This window comes from Alosa alosa, chromosome 7, assembly GCF_017589495.1.
Source record: "Alosa alosa isolate M-15738 ecotype Scorff River chromosome 7, AALO_Geno_1.1, whole genome shotgun sequence".
NCBI classification, from domain to species: Eukaryota; Metazoa; Chordata; class Actinopteri; order Clupeiformes; family Clupeidae; genus Alosa; species Alosa alosa.
In genome coordinates this window covers 6,062,721-6,087,942 of record NC_063195.1, presented here as the reverse complement: position 1 = coordinate 6,087,942, position 25,222 = coordinate 6,062,721, and the positions used below count along the sequence as shown (strand labels likewise).

Here is a 25,222-nt window from a genome sequence, read left to right as displayed (position 1 = left end):
GAATCTGGACTATCTGGGGAGATTTTGTGAAGACTTTAATCTTAATTTTAAGTGTTAAATCCCTTGCTTTGTATTTTCAAACTTTATAGGTTGTCACAGGAGAATTTACAAGCCGTTTTATTGGCAAAGGGAGGCTTAAGAAGGTATTACAGGTAGGAGTGCCAATAACTGTGAGTGACGTTGTATTTTTCTCAAAATAAATGTGCTTCCCTTCAAGGTTGTAGTACGGTGTTTTGTGTAATCCCACTGGATTTTCTTGTAAAAATTGTATTTTTTGTCTTCTAATTTTCACGATCCATTTTCACACTTACATGACATCATCATTTATATAATGCATAATTAAGACTGGGACAGCTATCACTTGGGGGTCAAATGTGAGAAAACACTGATAAAGAGGGTATTTTGCCTAATGTTTGGTTGCTGATTCTGAATATCATATTTACTTAGCTGATTTTTTAGTTTTAAACCTGCTAATTAGCATTTGCGGCCTAAAACTGGCTTCCATAGGCAACACAGAATGGGTGAATAGGGTAAAAAATGTAACTCCTTGATATTCTTATGAAACTTTACTAGTTGATTATTTATGTAGAGACAATATTGTTTGCATTACACGTTTTCTGAAAATATATGTTTATGGATGTAATTTAACAATATCTCATTAATTATGCACATACATTTCAACTACAGACATCTGAATATTGGATAGCTAACATTGAATGTAGTCAGGTTCAGATTTCCCTTCAGAACTTTTTCTGAATTCAGAGCCTTAAAAGAATGGCTTGTTCAAGCGTCAGTCCTAGGTTATGCCGATTTCAGTCGGATGCAAGCCATGTAGGATTAGGGGCAGTTCTGTCACAGGAGAAGGATGGGTTACAGCGACCAATAGCCTTTGATAGCTGGGGCTTGCGGCCAAGTGAGAGGAACATGTCAAATTATGAAACTCAAACTCCTTGTAGTCAAGTGGGCAATCACGGAAAAAAATGGCAAGTATCTCCTGGCAACAAGTTCATTGTGTACACTGACAACAATCCCCTCCTGCAAGTATCTCCTGGCAACAAGTTCATTGTGTACACTGACAACAATCCCCTCCTGCAGTCAGCGAAACTGGGCGCTCTGGAACGAGGGGCAATTCGGTTTACAGCCTACCCATCCATGAAAGAGTTAAAAGTGAAAAAGTGCATTAGCATACACTATATAAAATGTATCCAATGTTAAGAATAATAAATAAACAAATAGATAAGTAAGTACTACAGCAGTCATACATCACCTGTCTGCGTGCAAGAACCAGTATTGTTGTAGTTATGTGCATTCTTATATGATGTTCATTTAACAGTCTTATAGGGAATGAATGAGTTGGCATAGCGGTTAGTTTTACGTATTGGTACATAGTACCGCTGACCTGACTGCATGATAACCAATTCATTACTGAGTACATTATTAGGTTGGTACGATACTCTCTCTGCTTTCTTAACCACCCATGTTTTCCAGAGAGAACAGAGATCTGCTAACTAGTTCCTGTTCCTGGCTCTTCCCATCTTTCCTCAGCCATTAGTCTACTGAGCACATCCTGGTCTGTGTGTGCGTGTGTGTGTGTATACAAGTGTGTCCAGGCCTTGTAGGCCATTTAAGTTCTATTCCGGGAGGTGGAAGTATTGCATAGTTGTCTGCCAATATTTGCCAACCACGGTGCACGAGGCAGACAGTTTCACAAGCCACATATATTTTCTGATATATAAGTGTTGTTAGCGATGTTGGTTCAAGAATGTGTGTGTGACCAGGCCTTGTAGTCCATTTAAGTCGGTGCCTTAGTAGCAGAAGTTCTGACTGTCTGGAGAGAACCAACTCCATGTACGTTTTTAATGAATGTAAATAAAGAGAGAGTTTATTTTTGGAACCACGCCTCTGGTTTTCTGTGACTACAAACCTGTGTTGCCTGGTTGAGCTTCACGTAACATTAAATAGTCCAATTGATTGAATATTCTGAGGGGCAGGGCCTCAGATGGCGTAGTCGGCCTGGTTACAATATAGAGCTAACCTCCCACTTGCCACACATATTTTTATTTATTAGTCTCCAATTTTCATTAGAAAGTGACAAATCTGCAAGCGGCCACATCTGTCAAAGCATAATCTGATGACATGTCATCAACGCAGCCAGTTGCCATTTAACACCATGCATCAGATCAGGCACATGGAAATGTGCCGATTGTGTTGTCAGTATCCTTCTCATACACAAAAATATATTGGTGAAGAGAAGATTCAACATTCAATCAATATTTTCTAGGGGTATAACTGTAAGACTTATTGGAATTAACTATTTTATAGTTGGTTTAAGGTATTAAGGATTTATCTATGATGAATTATTTCTAGTTTGCAAATTTAAATGCTTTGGACAATCAAATAGATAATTAAAAATAATATGAATATTTGCTTACTTGTGTTGAAATTAGGCTTCTCTAAAAACATGAATTAAATAATTTATTTGATAGCTCTGAGAAACAGTATCATCTAGCGAAACCCTTGCACACAGAGAGACAGAGAGAGATCTTGTGACGTGTGTTCACTAACCCCAGATTGGTCACGTTCATGAAACGATTTTCATCAAGACAAATAACAGCATCCATCCATTCATTCATCCAAACCGAAAAAGATCCTAATCAAAATGCCTGCAGTAACACTCCATTCCAGGTGGTGGTAGTATTGCATAGTTGTCTGCCAATATTTGCCAACCACGGTGCACGAGGCAGAAAGTTCCATAAGCCACAGATATTTTCTGATATCTAAGTGTTCTCACATCTAAGTGCTAAGGGTTCAAGAATGCTCAGTTTTGTGAAGATAAACACGGTTTCACATCTTATTCAACATAAAATCAGATCACCTACCTCCGTGTTTGGAGCAGCGGACTTGCTTTAGGTAGGCTCGTTTAATGTCTAACTAACTTGGCGACATTGTTAGACCCAATAACAGTTGTTGTTAGTCAAAGTGATTGATTCAAGTAGCCTAAGCCAAGTAGCCATAAGCAATACGAAGCAGGTAATGTTGTTTTCGTGTATTTTATGTAAAGCGAAACATGATCTTTAATGGAAACCTTTTGTTTTTGTGGTGTTCTGACTATAGAAAACTTTGGATGGGATCCTGGTCCGTTGGGAACATGGATCTCGGACTTTAGTTTAGTTCTGGCTGTAACGTTACTGACACGCGGCAGCTTGACCAACTGAGCATGATGGTGAAAGAAGAAGATATAAAAGAGGATGAATATGGTCATATGATTTCATGTCCAGATGAAGATGAAAAGCCCTTTGCAGAGCTTCACTGTAAAACTGAAACAGACGTCACAGAGTCCAAGGTTACTTACAATGAAACACAACAGACAACCGCGGAGATTGAAGTGAAGATTGAAGATGATAAACAAGAACACGATTATCTGCTGGGAAGTAAGTCCTTTCAGATCCTCCTTCTGGATGTGAATCCCTTGTAACCATGTTTATAAAAACAGTATATTAATGATGACCATAGCAACCACAGGAAAGATTGTTGTTGTGTAACCTGAATCAAAGTTTCATTTCTCAATATCAGCTCATTAGTAAAAGGCAGTCTTGGGTTTAAAGACCACAACCAATTAGTAGGCTATGCTGTTAAAGGAAAATTCCTGCTCTTTTCCCTTCACACCGTAAAATCCTCAAATTATGGCTTCATTTACTTAGGCTGCGCAAAGCACAGGCCTTTTATTTGGGGCAGGCTTCGAGGCAGGCCATTATTTTTTATTAGGCTTCTGCTGTAGAATTTTATTCTTAGAAATAAAGTAAAAGACTACTCTTAATGTGAGCCAACACTGTTCAACACTTCCTGTATCCGGCATACCGTTAGACTATCAAAAGCAGAAGATTTTCGGTTTGGGATTTAATTTATTTTTGGGTCATTCTGTGTGAAATCACCCAATTTCAGCAAAATGTGGCAGGTGACCCTCTCCGAAAAAATTCACAGGTGTTTGTAGGCCAAATCTATGCATAGATCTTAAATAGTATATCTGCATCACTAATCGTTGAAAAACTATAGCCCTTTGAAACTTCAAGTCATTTTAAGCATTGTGGTGAACAATCCTTTTTGTTCAACTTCCAACATTATTGGCTCTTTTGGCATTTCACACACATTAGTGAAACTATGTGAATAGAAGAACATTTTCCTGTTGAATTAAAAAAAACGTCTCAGATCAGACGTATCTTGTGTAATTTCCCCTCTGCAAAGCTCTGAAAATGGTTATAAATTAATTATGTGAATAGACATCACCTTTGAGGGCTTCTCATTCAAAAAGTATGTGAGACAAATTCATCAGATTTCCCCCCCCCACTTATATATGGATCATAAGGTCATGTCCATGCATTAAATTTGGTTGTTATCATTATCATATTGTCAAAGCATTTTTGTTTTTAATTGGGCTTGCTGAGTTTCTTTATTGAGAAGATTTTTTAAAAATATTGTCTATAAGGGATTCGGTATTTATGGACGACCGGAGGAAAATAGGGGTCATGTCTTTTTATTCTTTGTTGGAGGGAGGGTCACCCAACTTTTTTTTAGTCTAGGAGGGAGGGTCACCCAACTTTTGTATTCATGAAAACAGCCAAATTTGGGCCAGGGCCATGGCCTCGCGTCTGATTGACCTCGGACCTGGCCAAAGATGACAATAAGCGTGTATTCTTCATTAACGCCTATATCCTAAGCAAAAAGCTTAACATAGCTTAATGTCCTAAAACAACGATCAGTGATCACCCAATTTCTCTCATATTGTTCCTCATAATCACTAAGCACCTTTAAAAAATTTAGCATGAAATCATATTAGGCCTATGAACTTTCTAGCTGACATGACGGCATGTTTCTTCAATCTCACTCACTCATTCACGGACGCCAATAGAAAAGGCTTAACGTCCCAAAACAACGATCAATGATCAAATTTCTCTCTCATTGCTCCTCATAACCATCTATAAAAATATAGAAATCTAGCAAGTTTTTTTTCTTTTTGAGCACGTCCGAAAACATAGCCTACGCACTGGACCTCATAATAATTCCAAAGGAGATGGGCTACTGCACTTAAATAACTTTCAGTGTCCCGCCGGCGGAACGGTTACCCCCCTCCCCCACCTCCCCCCAACATTCTAAATCAATTGTATGCACCATATTGCTATGTAGCATAGTAATGTTATACACCATTTCAAAGCTTTGACTCTTGGGAATCCAAAAATGACAACTTTTTTCATGTACAATCTGTATAGTGCTTTACATTCTCAGATTAATCTTATTAATAATAACCAATAATAAACCAAGATGGCGGCGCCATACACGCATAGCGACCTCTCTCTGTCCCAACCGTCACGGTGTTTTGTTCGCTTTAAAAGTGTTTGTCCTAAAAGTTTTACGTGTTAGTCTTGTCTTACTACGTCGTACTACAAGTACAGCAGGCAGTTTTAATTGACATCTGCAAAAGCAAGTTTTGCAGCGTTCTGGACTTTGCAACAGAGGCGCTAAAGGAACTCGGACTACTCCGCCTGCAACAACACCGGACTCCGCCTGCTACTCCTCCCGAAAGAAAGCGTCCGGAAGCGGTGTGCGAGGAAGCAGAAGAGGGGCAAGCGAGGAGGCGTCCGGCCAGGCTAGCGGCCAGCCCAACTTCGCCCAGCCATACCATCCATTCTCCTGGCAAATGTACGATCACTGGACAACAAAATGGATCACATCGACTGCTGAGATCAACGAACCGGACAGTAAGTAACTGCTGTGTGCTCGCGTCTTCACTGAGACTTGGTTAAATGACAACATTCGGACTCTGCTGTACAACTGGAGCAGCTAGCATGCTATCGAGCAGACAGGGCCATTGTAAAGGGAGGTAAATCACGAGGAGGAGGAATCTGTGTTTACATCCGTGACGAATGGTGCCGGACACTGTAGTAGTATGCAAACACTGCTCACCACTGGCAGAGTTTATTATCATAAAGTGCCGTCCTTTTTTTACCTGCCAAGGGAAATTACTGCGATTCTGCTAGTCGCAGTATACATCCCGCCTACCAACAACAACAGCGATAAGAACGCTGCTCTTAGTGAACTGTACCAGGCTGTCAGTGAACAACAGGCGGCACACCCAGACGGTTTCACCATCTTCACTGGAGATTTTAACCATGCTGATCTAAAAACTGTACTTCCAAAGCTACACCAGCATGTTGATTTTCCAACAAGAGGAGATAACATCCTGGACCTGGTCTACACTACACACAAAGGAGCATACAAAGCCACCCCCTCCCCACATTGGACTTTCAGACCATATCACTGTTATGCTAATGCCCGCATACAGACAAAGGGTAAAAGCGAACAAACCGGTTAAGTAAGCAGGTAAAAGTGTGGCCTGAGGGAGCCTCCGATGCTCTTCAAGACTGCTTTGACACAACAGACTGGGAAATGTTTAAGTAGGCAGCCACTTACAACAACCGGACAGACATAGAGGAGTATACAGACACTGTAACCTCTTACATCACCAAGTGCATCGATGATGTGACCCACACAAAAGACATCATCACTGGGCTAACTGGAAGCCATGGCTGACAGGGGATGTCCTCAGGCTGCTGAGGGCCAGAGACAAAGCCTACAGAGCTGGGGATGAAGCTGGCATGAAAACAGCGAGCCAACCTGTCCCGTGGGCATCAAGGAAGCAAAAAGGAATACACTCACAAGATAACCACCCACTTCAAAGACAGCAGGAACTCACAAAGCCTATGGCAGGGCATTCAGGCCCTCACGGACTACAAGCCCGCGCCACAGAGCTGTGAGAGCAACATCCCTCTGCTCAACAACCTGAACCGCTTCTTTGCTCGCTTTGAAGCACAAAACAGCACCTGCCCACAGAAGACCCATCCCCCTCTACATGAGCAGCCCCTGTGCCTCTCTGCCGACAGCGTGAAGAGGACACTTGCTGCTATCAACACCCGTAAGGCAACAGGTCCAGACAACATCCCAGGTCGGCGGCTGAAGGACTGCGCGGGGGCTTAAGGATGTCTTCACAGACATCTTTAACACTTCCCTGAAGCAAGCCATCGTCCCATCATGTTTCAAAGCTGCCACCATCATACCTGTGCCGAAGAAAACTGCTCCATCCTGCTTCAATGACTACCGCCCTGTGGCACTGACACCCATCATCATGAAGTGCTTTGAGCGGCTTGTCATGTCACATATCAAAGCCATTCTCCCCCCCACCCTGGACCCCTTCCAGTTTGCATACCGAGCCAAGCGGTCTACAGAGGATGCAATCTGCTCTGCCCTCCACCCAGCCCTCACCCACCTGGAAAAAAAGACTCATATGTGAGATTGCTGTTTATAGACTTCAGTTCTGCATTCAACACCATAATACCACAACAACTCATCTGCAAACTTGACAAACTGGGACTCAGTACCTACCTCTGCAACTGGCTACTGGACTTCCTCTGTCAGAGGCCCCAAGTAGTAATGTGTTGGCAACAATACCTCAAGCAGCATCACACTGAGCACAGGGGCCCCCCCAGGCTGCGTGCTCAGTCCGCTGCTCTTCACCCTGCTGGACGATGACTGCACTGCAACCTACAGCAACAATCACATAGTGAAATTTGCTGGCGACACAACTCTGGTGGGTCTCATCACCAAGGGCTTAAGACTCAATACAGGTTGGAGGTCGACCATCTGACCACGGGTGCAGGAACAACAACCTCCTGCTGAGCGTCAGCAAGACCAAAGAGATTGTTGTTGACTTCCGGAGGTCACACCCAACACCTGCCACTGACCATCGACGGTGCTGTGGTGGAGAGAGCGAGCAGCACCAAATTCCTGGGGGTGCACATCAGTGAAGACCTCTCCTGGACCACCAACAATGCATCACTGGTGAAGAGAGCTCAGCGCCGCCTGTACTTCCTGCGGAAACTCAGGCGAGCAAGTGCTCCACCAGCCATCATGACCACATTCTACCGAGGCACCATTGAGAGCATCCTCTCCAGCTGTATCGCTGTGTGGGGCGGAAGCTGCACTGAATACAACAGGAAAGCCCTGCAGCGCATAGTGAACACAGCTGGAAGGATCATTGGTGCTTCACTCCCCTCCCTGAAGGACATTTACACCACCCACCTCACCCGCAAGGCGACCAAAATTGTGAGTGATGCAAGTCACCCCGCTCACAATCTGTTTGATCTACTGCCCTCTGGGAAGAGGTACAGAAGCCTGCGCCTCCCAAGACTACCAGACTCACCAACAGCTTCATACACCAAGCTGTAAGGATGCTGAACTCTCTCCCTCCTCTCCCCCCCTCCACCCTCAGCTACATAACATCCTGGACATTGGACCCACAATGGCCGCCTGCACTACTCCACTTGCACACTTGAACACTTGCACACTTGTACACTTTACAACTTGGTGTTGTTGTCCTGAAAACACAACACTTCTGCTGCTCTTACATAACTTGCACCACTATGCCACTTTCTTTATTACTTAGGTCAAACAGAACTACCCAAGCCTCTTATTGGCCTGACTTTGCACTAGTATTTTATTGACTGTCTATGCACAATTTCAACAAAATTTTGCTGCTCTTATTTTTTCATTATTATATGTGCCCTCTTATTTACTTATTTACTTACTTTTTTGTTTACTTGAATGTTATGTTTGTCGGTGGACTTAAAATTGGTAAAATATGTCTTGTCTTCACCGTGGGATAGTGAGAAACGTAATTTCGATCTCTTTGTATGTCTGGAACATGTGAAGAAATTGACAATAAAGCTGACTTTGACTTTGACTTTATGTCTCAATTAAATTTGATCCAAAATGCCCCCCCCCTTCCGCTTTTGGTGCTACCCTGACTTCTGGCTGCAGTGTAGCTGTAGCACAATAAGTAGATGCAACATATTGGGTACTGAAATATTCACAAGAATCCATAGAAATGGAATCTTCATGTTGTGTTATCCAATATTAGTTGTACAGATGTATAGTCTATCTTATACACACTCATTGAACCAACAAAGTAAATGCAAAAATAGAGACATTTTTGTAATCATTCCATATTTAGTGTAGACATTCCATACCAGAACCCCTGAAGTATAATCCAAATACAAGCATGAAACCTCAGTGTTACCTTTCATTTAAGACCAGGATTATGCTTCTACACAAAGGGGTTCATGTGCAGTAAGCATTTGATTGTCAGTATGCATTTTGGATAACAAAAAGTCCTATGGGGGGTATCCATAGGCATTTTACAAAACGCATGGGCATACTTTGGCAAATAATAGTCTAAAGCACTCATATTTTCATTCTATATTGATCTACTTTTGCGCACAACTTCACAAGACCTGGTGCTAGGGCTCAGTTGTGTTTCTAAGGGATATCAAGAGACCTAGAGGGCTGAAATGTCGGTTTAGAGATGCTTGTAATCCGGCAGAAAGAAAAAACTATATTCTAGCCTCTGTAACTCTTAGTGAGTACATAACATATTTATTTTGACTGTTTCCTACGAAAACTAGAGGGGTCATTCCACGTCAATTCAACCAGGGCCCATGCACTTAGGTCTCAAAAAATTCTAAAAAAAATTACCAGGTGTACCTATGTTACCCAGGAGACACACTGTAAAATTACTCTTATGTAAGATCAATACTTTCTAAGATACAGCCAGTTTTACAGGGGGAGGGGGGTGTCGTTTTTGTTCGGTCTCTTTTTTTTGTCAAAGTTCACAAGCCCACAGCGCAAGAACTAAACCATGTAGGAGGCTCACATTTTGCATGCTGGTACATAAATATGAATAGTATGTAGCAAAATCGTCACGTTTGGTCTGGATAATCCTGCATGGCCATAGCTGTCCCTCAAAGTTGATACAAATTTTATTGGAGTTTTTGGCTGGGCTCTGTTTAAGCCTTCAGAAGACATATTTGTACTCAACATAGGCTCTTGATTTATTTTCCTTACTGAGATAAGTAGAAACACTCTCACAAAAAACAATGAACAGAAAATAAATTCCTTCAGGGTCTGAAGACCAGACTTTACAAGTCTAAAAAATCATTTTGGTTCTCATTTTCAGAGCACCCAAACACCTTGTGGGAATATACAAAGATTTATTTCATATTGTTTTCTTTATTCTCCACGATCTTTTCTTTTTTAAAACACCAATTTGACTTATGCAAATCTTTCTTTTTCACTTTCCACCCTGAACATGGGCAAAATGCACCATTGACATCAATATGTTTTGTATAGAGCTACCACAGGTTACTCTATACAACCACAGGTGGCAGTGTGGTGACTCTATATAAAACATATTGATGTCAATGGGGCATTTTGCCCATGTTCAGGGTGGAAAATAAAAAAGAAAGATTTGCATAAGACAAGTCAAATTTAAGAAAGAAAAGTAGGCTACCTGCAAGCTGGCCTATGATTTCATTGCTGAGTTTGCGGTCTGAGTCAGGATATGGCGAGTCAATGTCATTTATTTGTCCAATGTTAGCCTACAGACCAGTTTCCATAGTGCACATCTTATCAATAGTTTGAATGTCGTGTGTGTTTCTGCTCATTGACAAGTAGCGTTCAGCACAATTATTCATGCCCAATTAATTCCCCCTGTTAAAGTGTTCGCCTTTGTTACACTAGTTTGGTTTTGTGATGTAGCCTGTGATAAACGGCTTATAACCAAATGACTCAGCTAATGTTATAAGCTATACAATTTCCCCTCTTAAAGACAAGCTGGTGTAGCCTTTAGCCTACTGTTAAAATGCACCGTCAGTAGGCTACATGTAAAGTAGGCTATCGCATGATTTCATGCAAGTAAGTGAAAAGGGCCTCGCACCTGTCACGTTTGCACAGGGCCTCGCACCCCCTTGCAACGGCCCTGCAGCTCCTCCTAAGATGGGGAAAAAAGTTAAAATACAGTATGTGAAAAAGTTGACAGGTAGGCTATGTTTCGGTCCCGTTGATTATTTATGAAATTGTGCAAACGAAGGCATTTTAAGGAAAGAGTGGAAGCATGCAAGCTCCCAAATTGACCCATTGACCCAAGGCATCAATAAATTGAAGGGGAGTTTTTTCTCAATCACTTTGGAGGGTCATAGAAAAAATTCTTGCTGGTGAGGGAGGATCACGTCTTTTTTGACTAATGCTCCCAAAACTCCTCCGGTAGCCCCTTAAATAAATAACGAACAGTCCCTAAATCCACTGAATTTGTACTGGACTAGTGATAGGCCCTAATAACTTGAGGAGTTCGATGTGGAAGTACTTCGGATTTTTGGTATATCAACCTATGAAGAACAAAGCGGTAGGCTATGCAAACTGTGCAATCGACATGTCTAATCGTAAACACAGCTACGTTGAAGCCTGCAGTAATGTTTGTCACTAATGTAATGGCAGTATACTCTGCTTATTGTTTTTCGAGAATGTTGCACTCCTGTTTGTCATTGTGCACGAAACTTCACGCCAATAAATCATCTGAAATATTGCTGGCTTGCATCTACAAGCGCCCTCTTTACATTCGTCCTAATGCCTGTTATTTTTTTGTGGATATTTGGCGTTGAAAATGGAAACGTCTTTAGACATGAAAAATCGATTTTACAATCGATTCAATGAACACTTATGTCTCAAAAATCGAACAGGATTTTTTCACAAAAGTGACAGACCTAGTAAGAGTAAGAGAGTCACTTGTTTGCTGCACATATCCAAGTAAACGCCAGCCGGCTATAATCCGAGGCCCGGCTATGAATAAAATCCTTGAGAGCGACGTGTTGGATACCTATGGTGTAGGACAATGACTTTTTATTGGCAACAATATTAAACCAACCAACAATATAAAATATTAAGAAGAGCTCTTTTATTTCCGGCTTGTATTTTTGGGACCAGCCCTTATTTGTCCGAATCGACCACGCTTCCGGCTATGAATAGAATCCCAGCCAATTTGAGGATTTACGGTAGATCTCTATTTCTCAGTCACTGAGCAGTTAGTGTTTTTTTAAAAAAAAAAAAAATAGTATAAATAGACTTACTTAGCACTCTCTCGTAAGATCATTTTGACATAATTTAATAAGAGAGTTTTGAGGAGCCCTGTCAAGACTAATTTGCTCAATGTGCTGGCAGACAAATTTCCTTATGTTCATGATGAAATGTCTGAAGTTTGACTCATTTTAAGTCAAATGATTTCATGAGAAAGTTAAGTCTCTTTATACTGAAAACAATACTAACTAGATTTTTTTAGATACGCAGTTTTCACAGTGTGTACCAGATAATTGAATCACTAGGTGTAGAGCATATTAGGGCTGCACGATATATCTAAAATCTATCGTTATCGCGAAATATTTTGGTTTTATGAAGGATGACGTGTTACAAAAACAACGCCAAATGAGTCCTCCTCCACCGTGTTAAAATAAACAATTTCTTTCGTTATCGTTATAGGATCAGAATATATCTGTCCTTCACTGTAAGGCTTGTATTTCATGATTTGCATTTAGCAAAAGCCCCAGACAGCAGCAGAGAGCTAATCAGGATTCGTTATTTGTAAAAGTTGTTTAACCTATTTCGTTGGACTGTGTGATCGCAGCCCCTTACTTTCACTTCCCGCTGCTGCCCTCGTAGTCGGCATGCCGGTAGCCTAATAACGTGGGATGCACAGCGTATGAGGTTACAGGCTGAGCTACTTAAGATTTTAGATGAGTGACCGCCGCGATATAGGTTAAGTAGCTTTTTTGCTAGGCCCAGCGAAGGCTGGCAATGTGGAATATTCCGCTGGTTGGTGCATAAGTGTTCAGATTGGCTGTCTATCCGTCTTTTAGGAGGATTTTCTTGGAGCAGATCTTCCACACAACTTCGATAGCCTAGTCAGTAGGTCTCTTAGCTGTCCACTTTCATCAGGCCATATATAGCCCAGGCTACATAATATTTAATATTTTTTATGTAGAAAATTATACATTTATTTCTGGTTTCCCGTTTACCAACACGATTAGATGCGCGCGCAGCCATGGGGCAGAAGACGCTTGGTGGCCGTCCACAACGTTATAAACTTAACCTAAATAGTCGTAATTTTTTGTATACCCCTGTTGTCTCAATGATAATAACATCTCATTTCAGGCTATATTTCAGAGTTTGCCGTTCATTTGCATTATTAAAAGGACACCAGGCAACGTTTTCGTGTTAATAAATCATCTTTGTAAGTCGGTATATGGTTAAATGACTCATTACGGGCTTAATGAAGGCTCTCTCCCGCCCTACTGCCTGTAGGAAGAATATCCCACTTGCAAGTTCGGTGTATCCTACCCGCCCGACCCGAAGCAGGATCAGTTTACAGCACAGAGGCAGGCTAACTAAACGCTAGAGATTGTTGCAAACATGTGTATAATGGCAGAGCCGGGCGAAGAAGCAGCTTAAAACCCTTGACGGAAGACGCAAAGAAAAGGAAAAGAGCTTCAGACTGAGCGAGGGGGAGTTTCATAGAGAAAAAGCATCAGGCTTGCCTGGTGTCCCTTTAATATAACATCGTATTTTGTCATTTTTGGCGAAGACATGCATTCGTTAGGGATATTGAACATTCTCTAACCATCGTGATTTCGAATTGGTGCAGTTTTCAGCATAAAAACTTTCTTTTCAAGGAGAGCACTGCTCTATGCTGTTCTATGGTGCGTTCTGCCTCTTAGTTGTGCAGGCATGTTTTCGTGACGTTGCATAGAAATTCATGTATACATTTACCCCCAACCCTACAGTCTATGCTAGCAGCAAGTAGAATAGAGAAAAACATTAAAGGAACCATATGTAAGAAATGTATTTCAATTAATCATAAAATGGCCCTGATATTTCACAAGATATTAAGAAATCATGTTCATTTCAAATAATTATATCACTGACAACAGTAGTCCAGCCAGGATATTGGCATTTAAAAAGTGAAGTTGCAGCCCTCAACTGATGTTGATGTTGTGTTTTGTCATGTTGTGTTTTGGCCTGATGCGCCACCCTCTACCTATCTACTAATCACATAGTCTGTAGTGTTTTGGCATCCGGGTTGGCAACCTTGGAGGGGGAGGGGATACACCGCTCTACAGTAATTTGAAAGTGATTGCAGTACCAGTTTTGGCCACAATTTTACATATGGTTCCTTTAAATATTTAAATATCGCTAGTTATATCGTTATCGCAGTACTCAATTATGTTATCGCATGTTTTCCTAATATCGTGCAGCCCTAGAGCATATGCCATTCTAAATCCATATTGTATCTCTTCCAGGTGTGTCTGAACACCCAGATGCAGCGCAACAGAAGATCCAGGGACAGAACGATGAACTCAACCTGCAACTCAAAGGAAGGCTGCACCAATGCATGGTCTGCAGGAAGAGTTTCACGACCCTGAGAGAACTCAAGAAACACCAGCAAACACACTCTGTTAGTGTGAATAAAAAAAATCAGAACACTGGTAGCAAAAGGCGACATGAATGTGGCCAGTGTGGGAAAGCATTCTTAAAGGATTCAACTCTTAAAACCCATATTTTAACACACACGGGACAGAAGCCTCATCAATGCATCCAGTGTGGAAAATCTTATTCACGCGTTTGGTGTCTTAAAACCCACATGCTAAAACACACTGGTGAGAAGCCTTATAAATGTGACCAATGTGGAAAAGCTTTTACATCATCCAGAAATCTTAGACTGCACATGCTCACACACTCTGGAGAAAAGCCTCATAAATGTGACCAATGTGGAAGAAGTTTTTCAAAGAGATCAAGTCTTAATTCCCATATGAAGACGCACACTGGAGAGAAGCCTCACATATGTGGTAATTGTGGAAAAGGTTTTGCACTAATTCCATATCTCAAATCCCATATCTTAGTACACACTAGAGAGAAACCCCATGTATGTGTCCAGTGTGGAAAAGCGTTTTCACAAATTACACATCTTAAAACCCACATGCTAAAACACACTGGTGAGGAGCCTTATAAATGTGCCCAATGTGGAAAAGCTTTTACATCATCCAGAAATCTTAGACTGCACGTGATCACACACTCTGGAGAAAAGCCTCATAAATGTGACCAATGTGGAAAAAGTTTTTCACTCAGATCAAATCTTAATATCCATATGACGACTCACACTGGAGAGAAGCCTCATAAATGTGACCAATGTGGAAGAACGTTTTCAAAGAGATCAAATCTTAATATCCATATGAAGACGCACACTGGAGAGAAGCCTCACATATGTGCCCAGTGTGGAAAAGGTTTTGCACTAATTCATCATCTCAAAACCCATATGTTATTACACACTGGAGAGAAACCCCATGTCTGTGTCCAGTGTGGAAAAGCGTTTTCACAAATTGCACATCTTATAACCCACATGCTAAAACACACTGGTGAGAAGCCTTATAAATGTGTCCAGTGTGGAAAAGCGTTTCCACAAAGTTCACATCTTAAAACCCACATGCTAATACACACTAGAGAGAAGCGTTATAAATGTTCCCAGTGTGGAAAAGCATTTACAACAGCCACACACCTGAAACGTCACATGCGTATACACACTAGAGAGAAAACCCATACAGTACCCTCCAGAATTACATTTGGTAAAGTTGACTAAAAACATGTATAAAAAAAAATATCTTTTGATGATTCATTGTACTCTCACAATGAAAACAATAAGGAAAAATTCACCCTTGAAGGGAAGCAAGTTTATTCTAAGAAAAAGGAAAATCTCATGAAGAAATAAATATTTTTAACGAAAACATGTTGCTCACAATTATTGGCACCCCTAGAAAAAATCTTACATACAAAAACATAACAAAAGCATTTTCATATTTAATTTAAATGTATTTAAGTTAATCAGTCTGTGAACTTTCAGAAGTACTTCATGACTTTCTTGCCATCTCAGTCCTCTGATCTAAACTTCATAGAAAAACCGTTAAAGAAACACCGTGGGGTGAGTCACAAGAGGACAATGTGGACCTAGGAATCTGGACAATCTGGGGAGATTTTGTAAGGACTTTAATCTTAATCTTATCCCTTGCTTTGTATTCTCCGACTTTATAGGATGTTACAGGAGAATTTACAAGCTGTTTTATTGGCAAAAGGGAGGCTTAAGAAGGTATTACAGGTAGGGGTAGTGAGAACAGGCGCGCTCAACTTCAAATCTCACAACAATTTCAGGTGGGATTTATAAAGTGACAACTTGGAGTAGAAAAAACGTACTCCCAAGTATTTTCTCTTTACTTATTACACGGCTCTTCATAGTGCTGCAGAATGCTCCATTCACTTGAATGGGCCTTCCCAACGTTCGGCGGTCTGCTAATTCTGAATAACAGACCGTTGCTAAGTATAACAGACCGCTGTCAAGGAAAATGGACTTTGTGCTTCTAAGTCAATTCAATCATATCACTACGCAAGGATTGGAACTTCATTCAAAAGTGAAAGCAGACGGTTGATCAGCTGTGTTCTAAAGAATGTTTGATTTATTTATTAATGCCATGCCCACAGACGCGTTTCGGCCTAAGCCATCAGTCCGAAACGCCATGTCTGTGGGCATGGCATTAATTCGTGCCGCCTAGCTCCACTCATCCATCTGGGATCGATCCATTGGAGTGGTGCTTCAGAAGGCTGGGCCTTATTAAAAAATCCTTGTATAAGATTGGATAAGCCACTTGTCCGTCATCTATTGACGTGCTACTTCAACCACTCACATCGAAACCAACCCATGACGCTGATAACAGTCTCACAGCCGCTTCTACGCTATGTCACATCTATGAAACTCCCGCCCTGCTTCCTGATTGGCTCTACCATACAATCTGGTGCAGAAAAGACATTGCCTGGATGGCAGTATATGTTGCTCAAAACCTGTATACATCATTCAGAATTGATTGTGCTTTGCCAAATGTGCAAGATGCCCATAATGCTCCTCCACACCGTCATAGATGTTGGGTTTTGAACTGAGCACTAAAACAAGTTGGATAGGTTGGATACTTGGATAGGCCCTCTCCTCTTTAGCCTAGATGATTTCCAAAAAGAATGGCAAACTTTGATTGGTCTAACCACAGTGTTGTACTTTGCGATGACTGCAGACGGGGTGCAGCTGGTGAGTTTCTCCATCTCAACGTACCTGCTGTAGTAGTCTACAATGATGATGGAGTCTTGCGAATTCCATGTGAACAGGTTAGTTCCCACAATCTGCCTTGGTCTTTCTGGTATCTGTGCGATAGGAGTGGCTCTTTGGCGTCGGAGCTGCGTCGTTCCTGGCATATATCACACCTTGCCACAGATGCTTCTATTTGTTTTCCCTATGCCGGGCCAGAAGAGGATGTCACGAGCACGACTCCTGCTTTTCTCTGTGCCCATATGCCCGGTGTGTATCAAGTCAAGTCGGCTTTTATTGTCAATTTCTTTACATGCACTGGTCATACAAAGAATTGAAATTTCGTTTCTTACTTTCCCATGCAGACATAGACATGCTTTAAATACAGACATAGACATACTATAGACATAGCCATAGACAATAAACATTAAATTAAAGTGCAAGACTGAAATATAGAACATGTATGTATCAAAATAGAAATATAGGACATATATATATAAAAAAAAAAATAAAGGTAGTTGTGTTGTATATTTATATAGTCTTAACAGTTACATGAAGTTTAAACTTGTGCTTGTGTGACCTGTATATTTTACATTGATATGCAGTATGCAGTAATTTCAAGTATATCAGGCTTGATGTGAAGCAGCAACACGTTAGGGCTGCTTTGTCAGTCACAGTGCAGTTCCACAGGGCGTGTTGGGGGGGGGGGGTTAGGGTAGACAGGATCCTAGTTTCCCCTGGTTCCTGGCAGGCTGGTGGGGGGGGGGCTGTCAGTGATGGGAGAGTGGGTAGAGTGTTCAGCATCCTGATTGCTTGGTGGATGAAGCTACTTGCCAGTCTGGTGGTGCGGGAGCGGAGGCTCCTGTACCGCTTTCCAGAGGGCAGGAGGCTGAACAGTTTGTGTGCAGGGTGGGTTGTATCCTTGACAATCATTAGTGCTTTAAGGGTGAGGCGGGTGGTGTAAATGTCCTGCAGGGAGGGGAGTGGTGCTCCAATGATCCTCTTAGCTGTGTTAACAGTGCGCTGGAGGGTCTTCCTGTTCTGATCTGTGCAGCTTCCGCCCCACACTGTGATGCTGCTGGAGACGATGCTCTCAATGGTCCCTCTGTAGAATGTAGTCATGACAGGAGTCGTGGCACTTGCCTTCTTCAATTTGCGCAAGAAGTAGAGGCGCTGCTGGGCTTTCTTCGCCAGTGATGCTGTGTTGGTGGTCCAGGAGAGGTCGTCGCTGATGTGTACCCCCAGAAATTTTGTGCTGCTCACTCTCTCCACAGCATCTCCGTCGATGGACAGTGGTGGCAGTTGTTTGTGGCCTCTCTGAAAGTTGACAACAATCTCCTTGGTCTTGCTGACATTTAGCAGGAGGTTGTTGTCTTTGCACCATTTAGCCAGCAGGTCTACTTCTTCTCTGTAGTTAGCCTCATCGCCCTTAGTGATGAGGCCCACCAGTGTTGTGTCATCCGCAAACTTCACCAGATGGTTGGAGCTGTGAGTGGTTGTACAGTCATGTGTTAGCAGTGTGAAGAGCAGGGGGCTGAGCACACACCCTTGAGGGGCCCCCGTGCTCAGGGTCAGAGTGCTTGAAGGTGTTGTCCCCGACACGCACTGCTTGTGGTCTCTGCAACAGGAAGTCCAGCAGCCAGTTGCAGAGGGGGGTACTGAATCCTAGCTTGTCCAGTTTGCTGATGAGTTGTTGTGGTATTATGGTATTGAATGCTGAACTGAAGTCTATGAACAGCATTCTCACATATGAGTCTTTATTGTCTAAGTGGGTGAGGGCTGGATGGAGGGCAGAGCAGATTGCATCCTCCGTGGATCGCTTGGCTCGGTATGCAAACTGGAAGGGGTCCAGGGTGGGGGTAGGATGGCTTTGATGTGTGACATGACTAGCCGCTCAAGCACTTCATGATTATGGGCGGAGTGCTACAGGACGGTAGTCATTGAAGCATGATGGTGATGATTTCTTTGGCACGGGTATGATGGTGGCAGTTTTGAAAAGTGATGGGATGACTGCTTGCTCCAGAGAGGTGTTGAAAATGTCTGTAAAACATCCTTCAGCTCTTCTGCACAGTCCTTCAACACTGGCCCTGGTATGTTGTCTGGGCCTGCTGCTTTATGCGGGTTAATGGTGGCTAGTGTCCTCTTCACTCTGGCAGAGGACAGGTACAGGGGTTGGTCGTGGGGGGGAGGTGGGGTTTTCTGTGGGTGAGTGTCATTTTGTGCTTCAAAACGGGCGAAAAAACTGTTCAGGTCATTTAGCAGAGAGGTGTTGTTCTCACAGCTCCGTGGCGCAGGCTTGTAGTCAGTGATGGCCTGTATGCCCTGCCATAGGCTCTGTGCATCTCTGCTGTCTTTGAAGTGTGTTGTTATTTTGTCTGTGTAATCCTTTTTTTGCCTTCCTGATGCCCTGGGACAGGTTAGCCCCTCGCTGTTCTTAGGCCAGCTACATCTCCAGCTCTGAAGGCTTTGTCTCTGGCCCTCAGCAGTCTGTGGATCGCCTCCTGTCAGCCATGGCTTCTGGTTGGCCCGAGTGGTGATGTGTTTTATTTCTGTAACATCATCGATGCATTTGGTGATGTAGGAGGTCACAGTGTCTGTGTATTCCTCAATGTCAATGTGGTTGTTGTGGGTGGCAGCTGTTTTGAAGATATCCCAGTCTGTTGTTTCAAAGCAGTCCTGAAGTTGTGAGACGGCCCCCTCCGGCCACATTCTCACCTCCTTCAGAACCGGTTTGGTGACTTTTTGCTCTTTGTCTGTATCGGGCAGCAGCAGGATGCTAATGTGGTCTGATTGCCCGATGTGGGGAGGGGTTTGGCTTTGTAGGCTTCTTTCTGTGGGGTGTAAACAAGGTCCAGGGTGTTTTGTCCTCTTGTTGGGAAGTTTACATGTTGGTGAAATTTGGGTAGTACAGTTTTGAGATTGGCGTGATTGAAGTCTCCAGCGATGATTGTGAAGGCATCCGGGTGTTCACTTTGTTGTTCACTGACGGCCCGATACAGCTCATTCAGTGCCATGCTCCTGTCACTGTTTTTGTTGCTGGGGGGGGATGTACACCGCGACCAGCAGAATCGCGGTGAATTCCCTGGGGAGGTAGAAGGGTCGGCACTTAATTATCATAAACTCCGCCAGTGGAGAGCAGTGTCTGTGTACTACCGTAGCGTCTCGGCACCAAGCATCATGTGTGTAGACACAAACTCCTCCACCACGTCTTTTGTCTGCTAGGGCTCGGTCAGCTCGATAGCACGTTAGCTGCTCCAGGTGTATAGCAGAGTCGGGGATGTTATCGTTGAGCCATGATTCAGTGATAACAGTCATGCAGCAGTTACTCACTGTCTTGTTTGCTGATCTTAGCAACCTAATGTCGCCCATCTTATTGTCCAGTGATCTTACGCTTGCCAGGAATATGGATGGTATTGCTTGGCGAAGTTGGGTTGGCTGCTAGCCTTGTTCCGGACGCCAGCTCGCTTTGCCTCTCTTCCTTGTCCTGGCACACCGCTTATGTGACGCCGCCAGGTGAAGCAGACGGGTCCGATGTTGTGGTAGGCAGGCTAAGTATTCCCAGTTCAGCCAGCGTCTCTGTTTTTATGTCCAAAACATCGATACTGTTGTTTTTCCTCCCGTGATCTGCAACAGTTGCTGTCGGCTGTACATGCGTTCCGGCGAAGTTTCATGCGATAAACATTCCGAAAAACACATTTTAACAACAAAAAAACACTGCACGTTCAGGAGAAGCAAGGAGTCGCTGCATCTACATGCGCCACTCAACCCTCAACATATATATACGGATGATCATATCAGCTCTGAGGGTGTGAGGGATGATGATTGTCTCACCTTTAAACAGTATGCCGTCCACATCAGCGATTTCGTCCCTGTGGTTCCAATATTCTTAGATGTTGAGTGGACACTTCCTCCTTTCGTCGGGCCAACCTGATCTTGCGATGTTCCTGAGTGCGGTAAGCTGGGCATCTTGGGCTGTTGCCTCTCTGACTGACTTCATGCAGCTTGGTCTTACTGGGACGTTGCCAGTGCTTAATTTGTAAAGTGGGAGGTGCCGGAGCGCAAAGGCGGGGTGGATCCGGCGACTCAAAACGGGGATTTGAGGTTACGGACCAACAACAAAAAAACTGCGTACATAGCTCTGACTAAAAAAAAATAAACAATGCGGTGTGTACACCAGGGCAATGTTTATTAACTTCAGAACTTCCAACACACTGACAAAAAACAAAAAAAACAGCAATTATCCATTATCAAATTATTGAAAAAAAACTAGACAAACACTCGCATAGGCCGAAATAAAAACATATAGACTATAGTATGCTATGCTATATGCGTACACCTCCCCCCAATCAAAACACATCGGAACTGACACATAATATGACACAAAGAGGGAGCGGGAGACACAAACACTCACGCGCGCACACACACACACACACACACTCACACACACACACACACACACACTCACGCGCACACACACACACACACACACACACACACACACACACACAAACACACACACCACACACACACACACACACACACACTCACGCACACACACACACACACACTCACGCGCGCGCACACACACACACACAAGGCGCACACACACACACACACACAAGCACACACACAAACACTCACGCGCACACACACACACACACACACACACACACACAAAACACTCACGCGCGCACACACACACACACACACACGCACACACACACACACACAAGCGCGCACACACTCAAAGCCCTGCAGCGCATAGTGAACACAGCTGGAAGGATCATTGGTGCTTCACTCCCCTCCCTGAAGGACATTTACACCACCCACCTCACCCGCAGAAGGCTTACCAAAATTGTGAGTGATGCAAGTCACCCCCCTCACAATCTGTTTGATCTACTGCCCTCTGGGAAGAGGTACAGAAGCCTCGCGCCCCCTTTTTACCAGACTCACTAACAGCTTCATACACCAAGCTGTAAGGATGCTGAACTCTCTCCCTCCTCTCCCCCCCTCCACCCTCAGCTACATAACATCCTGGACATTGGACCCACAATGGCCAGCCTGCACTACTCCACCTGCACACTTGAACACTTGCACACTTGTACACTTTACAACTTGGTGTTGTTGTCCTGAAAACACAACACTTCTGCTGCTCTTACATAACTTGCACCACTATGCCACTTTCTTTATTACTTAGGTCAAACAGTATTTTATAGTATTTTACAGTATTTGCACTAGTATTTTATTGACTGTCTATGCACAATTTCAACAAAAATTTGCTGCTCTTATTTTTTCATTATTATTATATGTGCCCTCTTATTTACTTATTTACTTACTTTTTTTGTTTACTTGAATGTTATGTTTGTCTGTGGACTTAAAATTGGTCAAATATGTCTTGTCTTCACCGTGGGATAGTGAGAAACGTAATTTCGATCTCTTTGTATGTCTGGAACATGTGAAGAAATTGACAATAAAGCTGACTTTGACTTTGACTTTGATTATTTACAGTATGTTTTGTGCTTGAGGTAGCTAGCTAGCTGTCATGATCTAATATAAGCCATCACCAGAGCTAAATCCTCGCCATCAACAGAGAAATGTCTCCCATTAATATATATTTATCTAGGTGTATTTCAGATGTCAAGGATATTGGGATTGTTTTGGATGTTCAATCAAGCATGTACCCTAGCCATAGGTGGGCTTATGTTGTAAATTAAAGTTAGCTAGCTGACTGAAGTGGACATTAGCACTACAGTAGCTACATGAAAACGTAGCTGAAGGCAAATTTACCACAGAGGGATTGTTTCTGATTTCGCACCTGAAAGTGTTGATAGTTTATTACTGTTCTATAATATGTGACATAGTGGTAAGTCTGATAGCAACAGCAGGCTAAGCCCAGGCTCCCAGTCCCAACCCACTGACTAGCGCGACTCTGGGCATCGGTAACGTTCCATCTTCATAGGCAAAGATGGAACAGTACGTGCGCTCTGCTCTAAGATCTTTGGAGAGAGATGGTAGTGTTTGAGAAAATATACCATGTTGGGTGGGGAGACTTCTGTGATGGAAATAAACTTACATTTGATTTAAGATAGTGGCAAGTGATGTAGCGGTGCTACCCTAATATTTAGGCTGCAGTAGATCACCATGTTAAACGTTCACCACTGCAATTAAGTATACTTTTGATTATGCCAACAGAATATGAATTGTTACATGTGGAATTGCTTGTTGATGAGTGTAAGTAATGATAGCAAAATAAACTCATTCTGCTCGATCAACTATGCACTTATGCAATATATATTTTTTTTCAGAGACACTGTTGAAGTACTTTGGAGCACATCTCTACAACTACCTAACTCTACCTCATCAAGTGTCTGCCTCCATGGCTGATATGACACAGAAGGTGAGGTTTTCTTGATGCCAAATGGTTACATAGCCTGTTAATATGACATGACACATTTAACATAGTTTTTGTTTTATTTATTTATGTATTTATTTAATCATTGCAGGTTCATCCACTGCAGAGTTGCAGATACCTGAAAGCCAGGAACGAAGTAGGAATAAGTATCTATTTTTTTGGGACATTTTATTTTTGATTATTAATGTTTGTCTATTTTGTTTTTATTTTGTAGTTGAAGATTGCTCATTTAATGCACATTTGCGGATTTGTTCTGCAAATCTGTTGAAAAAACAGGTCATTAAACGGATGTACTTGTTTACAACAAATACAAATGCTGTTGTATTTTGTTATTTGTCAATTCAACTTCAGTAAACCACCCTTAGTGCTTCACTTTGAATATGAATGTTTCAAATAAATCTGTGATTTTAGTACCCTCTAAGATTAAAAGGTGACAGGGTTGGTGTAAATAACAACTAATACATTGGTTTACCAAGCACATGAGGCCAGAAGTCTAGAGCGGAGCCCCAAAACATTTTTGGCATGTGAGCAAGGATGGATTACTGAATGAGCCTACCTTAGTCTGTGTCCAGGGGGACAGTAGTTCATAATCAGTCACTGTATTAATACATAACCTCACTGTATTAATTTATAATATGACATTATAGTGTGAAGTTGTCAATTATCGCCAAGCACAGGTGACTCCGCGTTGTGGGAGGGGGCCCCCAAATCAAATTCTGCTTAGGGCCCCCAAAAGGCTCGGGCCGGCACTGTGTGCCTCTAACCCTTCTGGTCATTGTGGAAAAGCTTTATAACCATGGTAGCAAAAGGCGACATGAATGTGCCCAGTGTGGAAAAGCATTCTCAAAAGTTTCAACTCTTAAAACCCACATTTTAACTCACACAGGAAAGAAGCGTCATAAATGCATCCAGTGTGAAAAATCGTATTCCTGTACTTGGCGTCTTAAAACCCACATGCTAATACACACTGGTGAGGAGCCTTATAAATGTGACCAATGTGGAAAAGCGTTTACAACATCCACAGATCTTAGACTGCACATGCTCACACACTCTGGAGAAAAGCCTCATAAATGTGACCAATGTGGGAGAACATTTTCACACCGATCAAATCTTAATATCCATATGATGACGCAAACTGGAGAAAAGCCTCATAAATGTGACCAATGTGGAAGAACCTTTTCAAAGAGATCAAATCTTAATATCCATATGATGACGCACACTGGAGAGAAGCCTCACATATGTGCCCAGTGTGGAAAAGGTTTTGCACTAATTCCATATCTTAAAACCCATATGCTAGTACACACTGGAGAGAAACCCCATGTATGTGTCCAGTGTGGAAAAGCGTTTTCACAAATTGCACATCTTAAAACCCACATGCTAATACACACTAGAGCAGTGGTTCTCAACCTTTTTTGAGCAAACGCCCCCCCTGACCTTACTTTGATCCTCTAACCACCACCCCCACCCCCACACACACACACAATTAAAAAAAAAAGAAAACACCCCTGGGTAGGCTATAGACCACTCACACTTGCTTAAATAAAAAAACGAGCCCATTGCTGTGCTGTATTGGTTTCTTCTGGAATTATAAGAAAATGTCCCTATGAGCCTATTTTATTATGAGGCAGATTTAGCCCACTGTTAGAAGCAATAGGAGACTGCATTGTACTGTCGGCACTTTTTCTTACTATCCGCCATGTTCGTTTGTGTTGTTTTATTAAAGATGAAGACGTCACAGTGAATTGTGTACATTTTTATTG

The 25,222-nt window shown here is 42.5% G+C and overlaps 1 protein-coding gene across 1 annotated transcript; it reads left to right on the top strand.

The window, feature by feature from the left end:
• The first annotated feature begins 2,732 nt into the window (after positions 1–2,732).
• Positions 2,733–24,878, top strand: LOC125297708 (gastrula zinc finger protein XlCGF57.1-like). Its single transcript, XM_048248160.1, has 5 exons — positions 2,733–2,910; positions 3,115–3,431; positions 14,232–14,777; positions 23,356–23,402; positions 24,249–24,878. The coding sequence occupies exons 2-5, from the start codon at positions 3,218–3,220 to the stop codon at positions 24,876–24,878; spliced, it is 1,437 nt and encodes a 478-aa protein (XP_048104117.1). The 5' UTR covers positions 2,733–2,910; positions 3,115–3,217.
• Positions 24,879–25,222: the final 344 nt, after the last annotated feature.

Excerpts from the sequence above, each read along its gene's own strand:
- LOC125297708 (XM_048248160.1), top strand. The coding sequence starts at position 3,218 with ATGATGGTGAAAGAAGAAGATATAAAAGAGGATGAATATGGTCATATG. Across the intron at positions 3,432-14,231 it reads ACACGATTATCTGCTGGGAA|GTGTGTCTGAACACCCAGAT; the intron begins GTAAGTCCTTTC and ends TATCTCTTCCAG. Across the intron at positions 23,403-24,248 it reads ATCTCTACAACTACCTAACT|CTTTATAACCATGGTAGCAA; the intron begins CTACCTCATCAA and ends ATTGTGGAAAAG.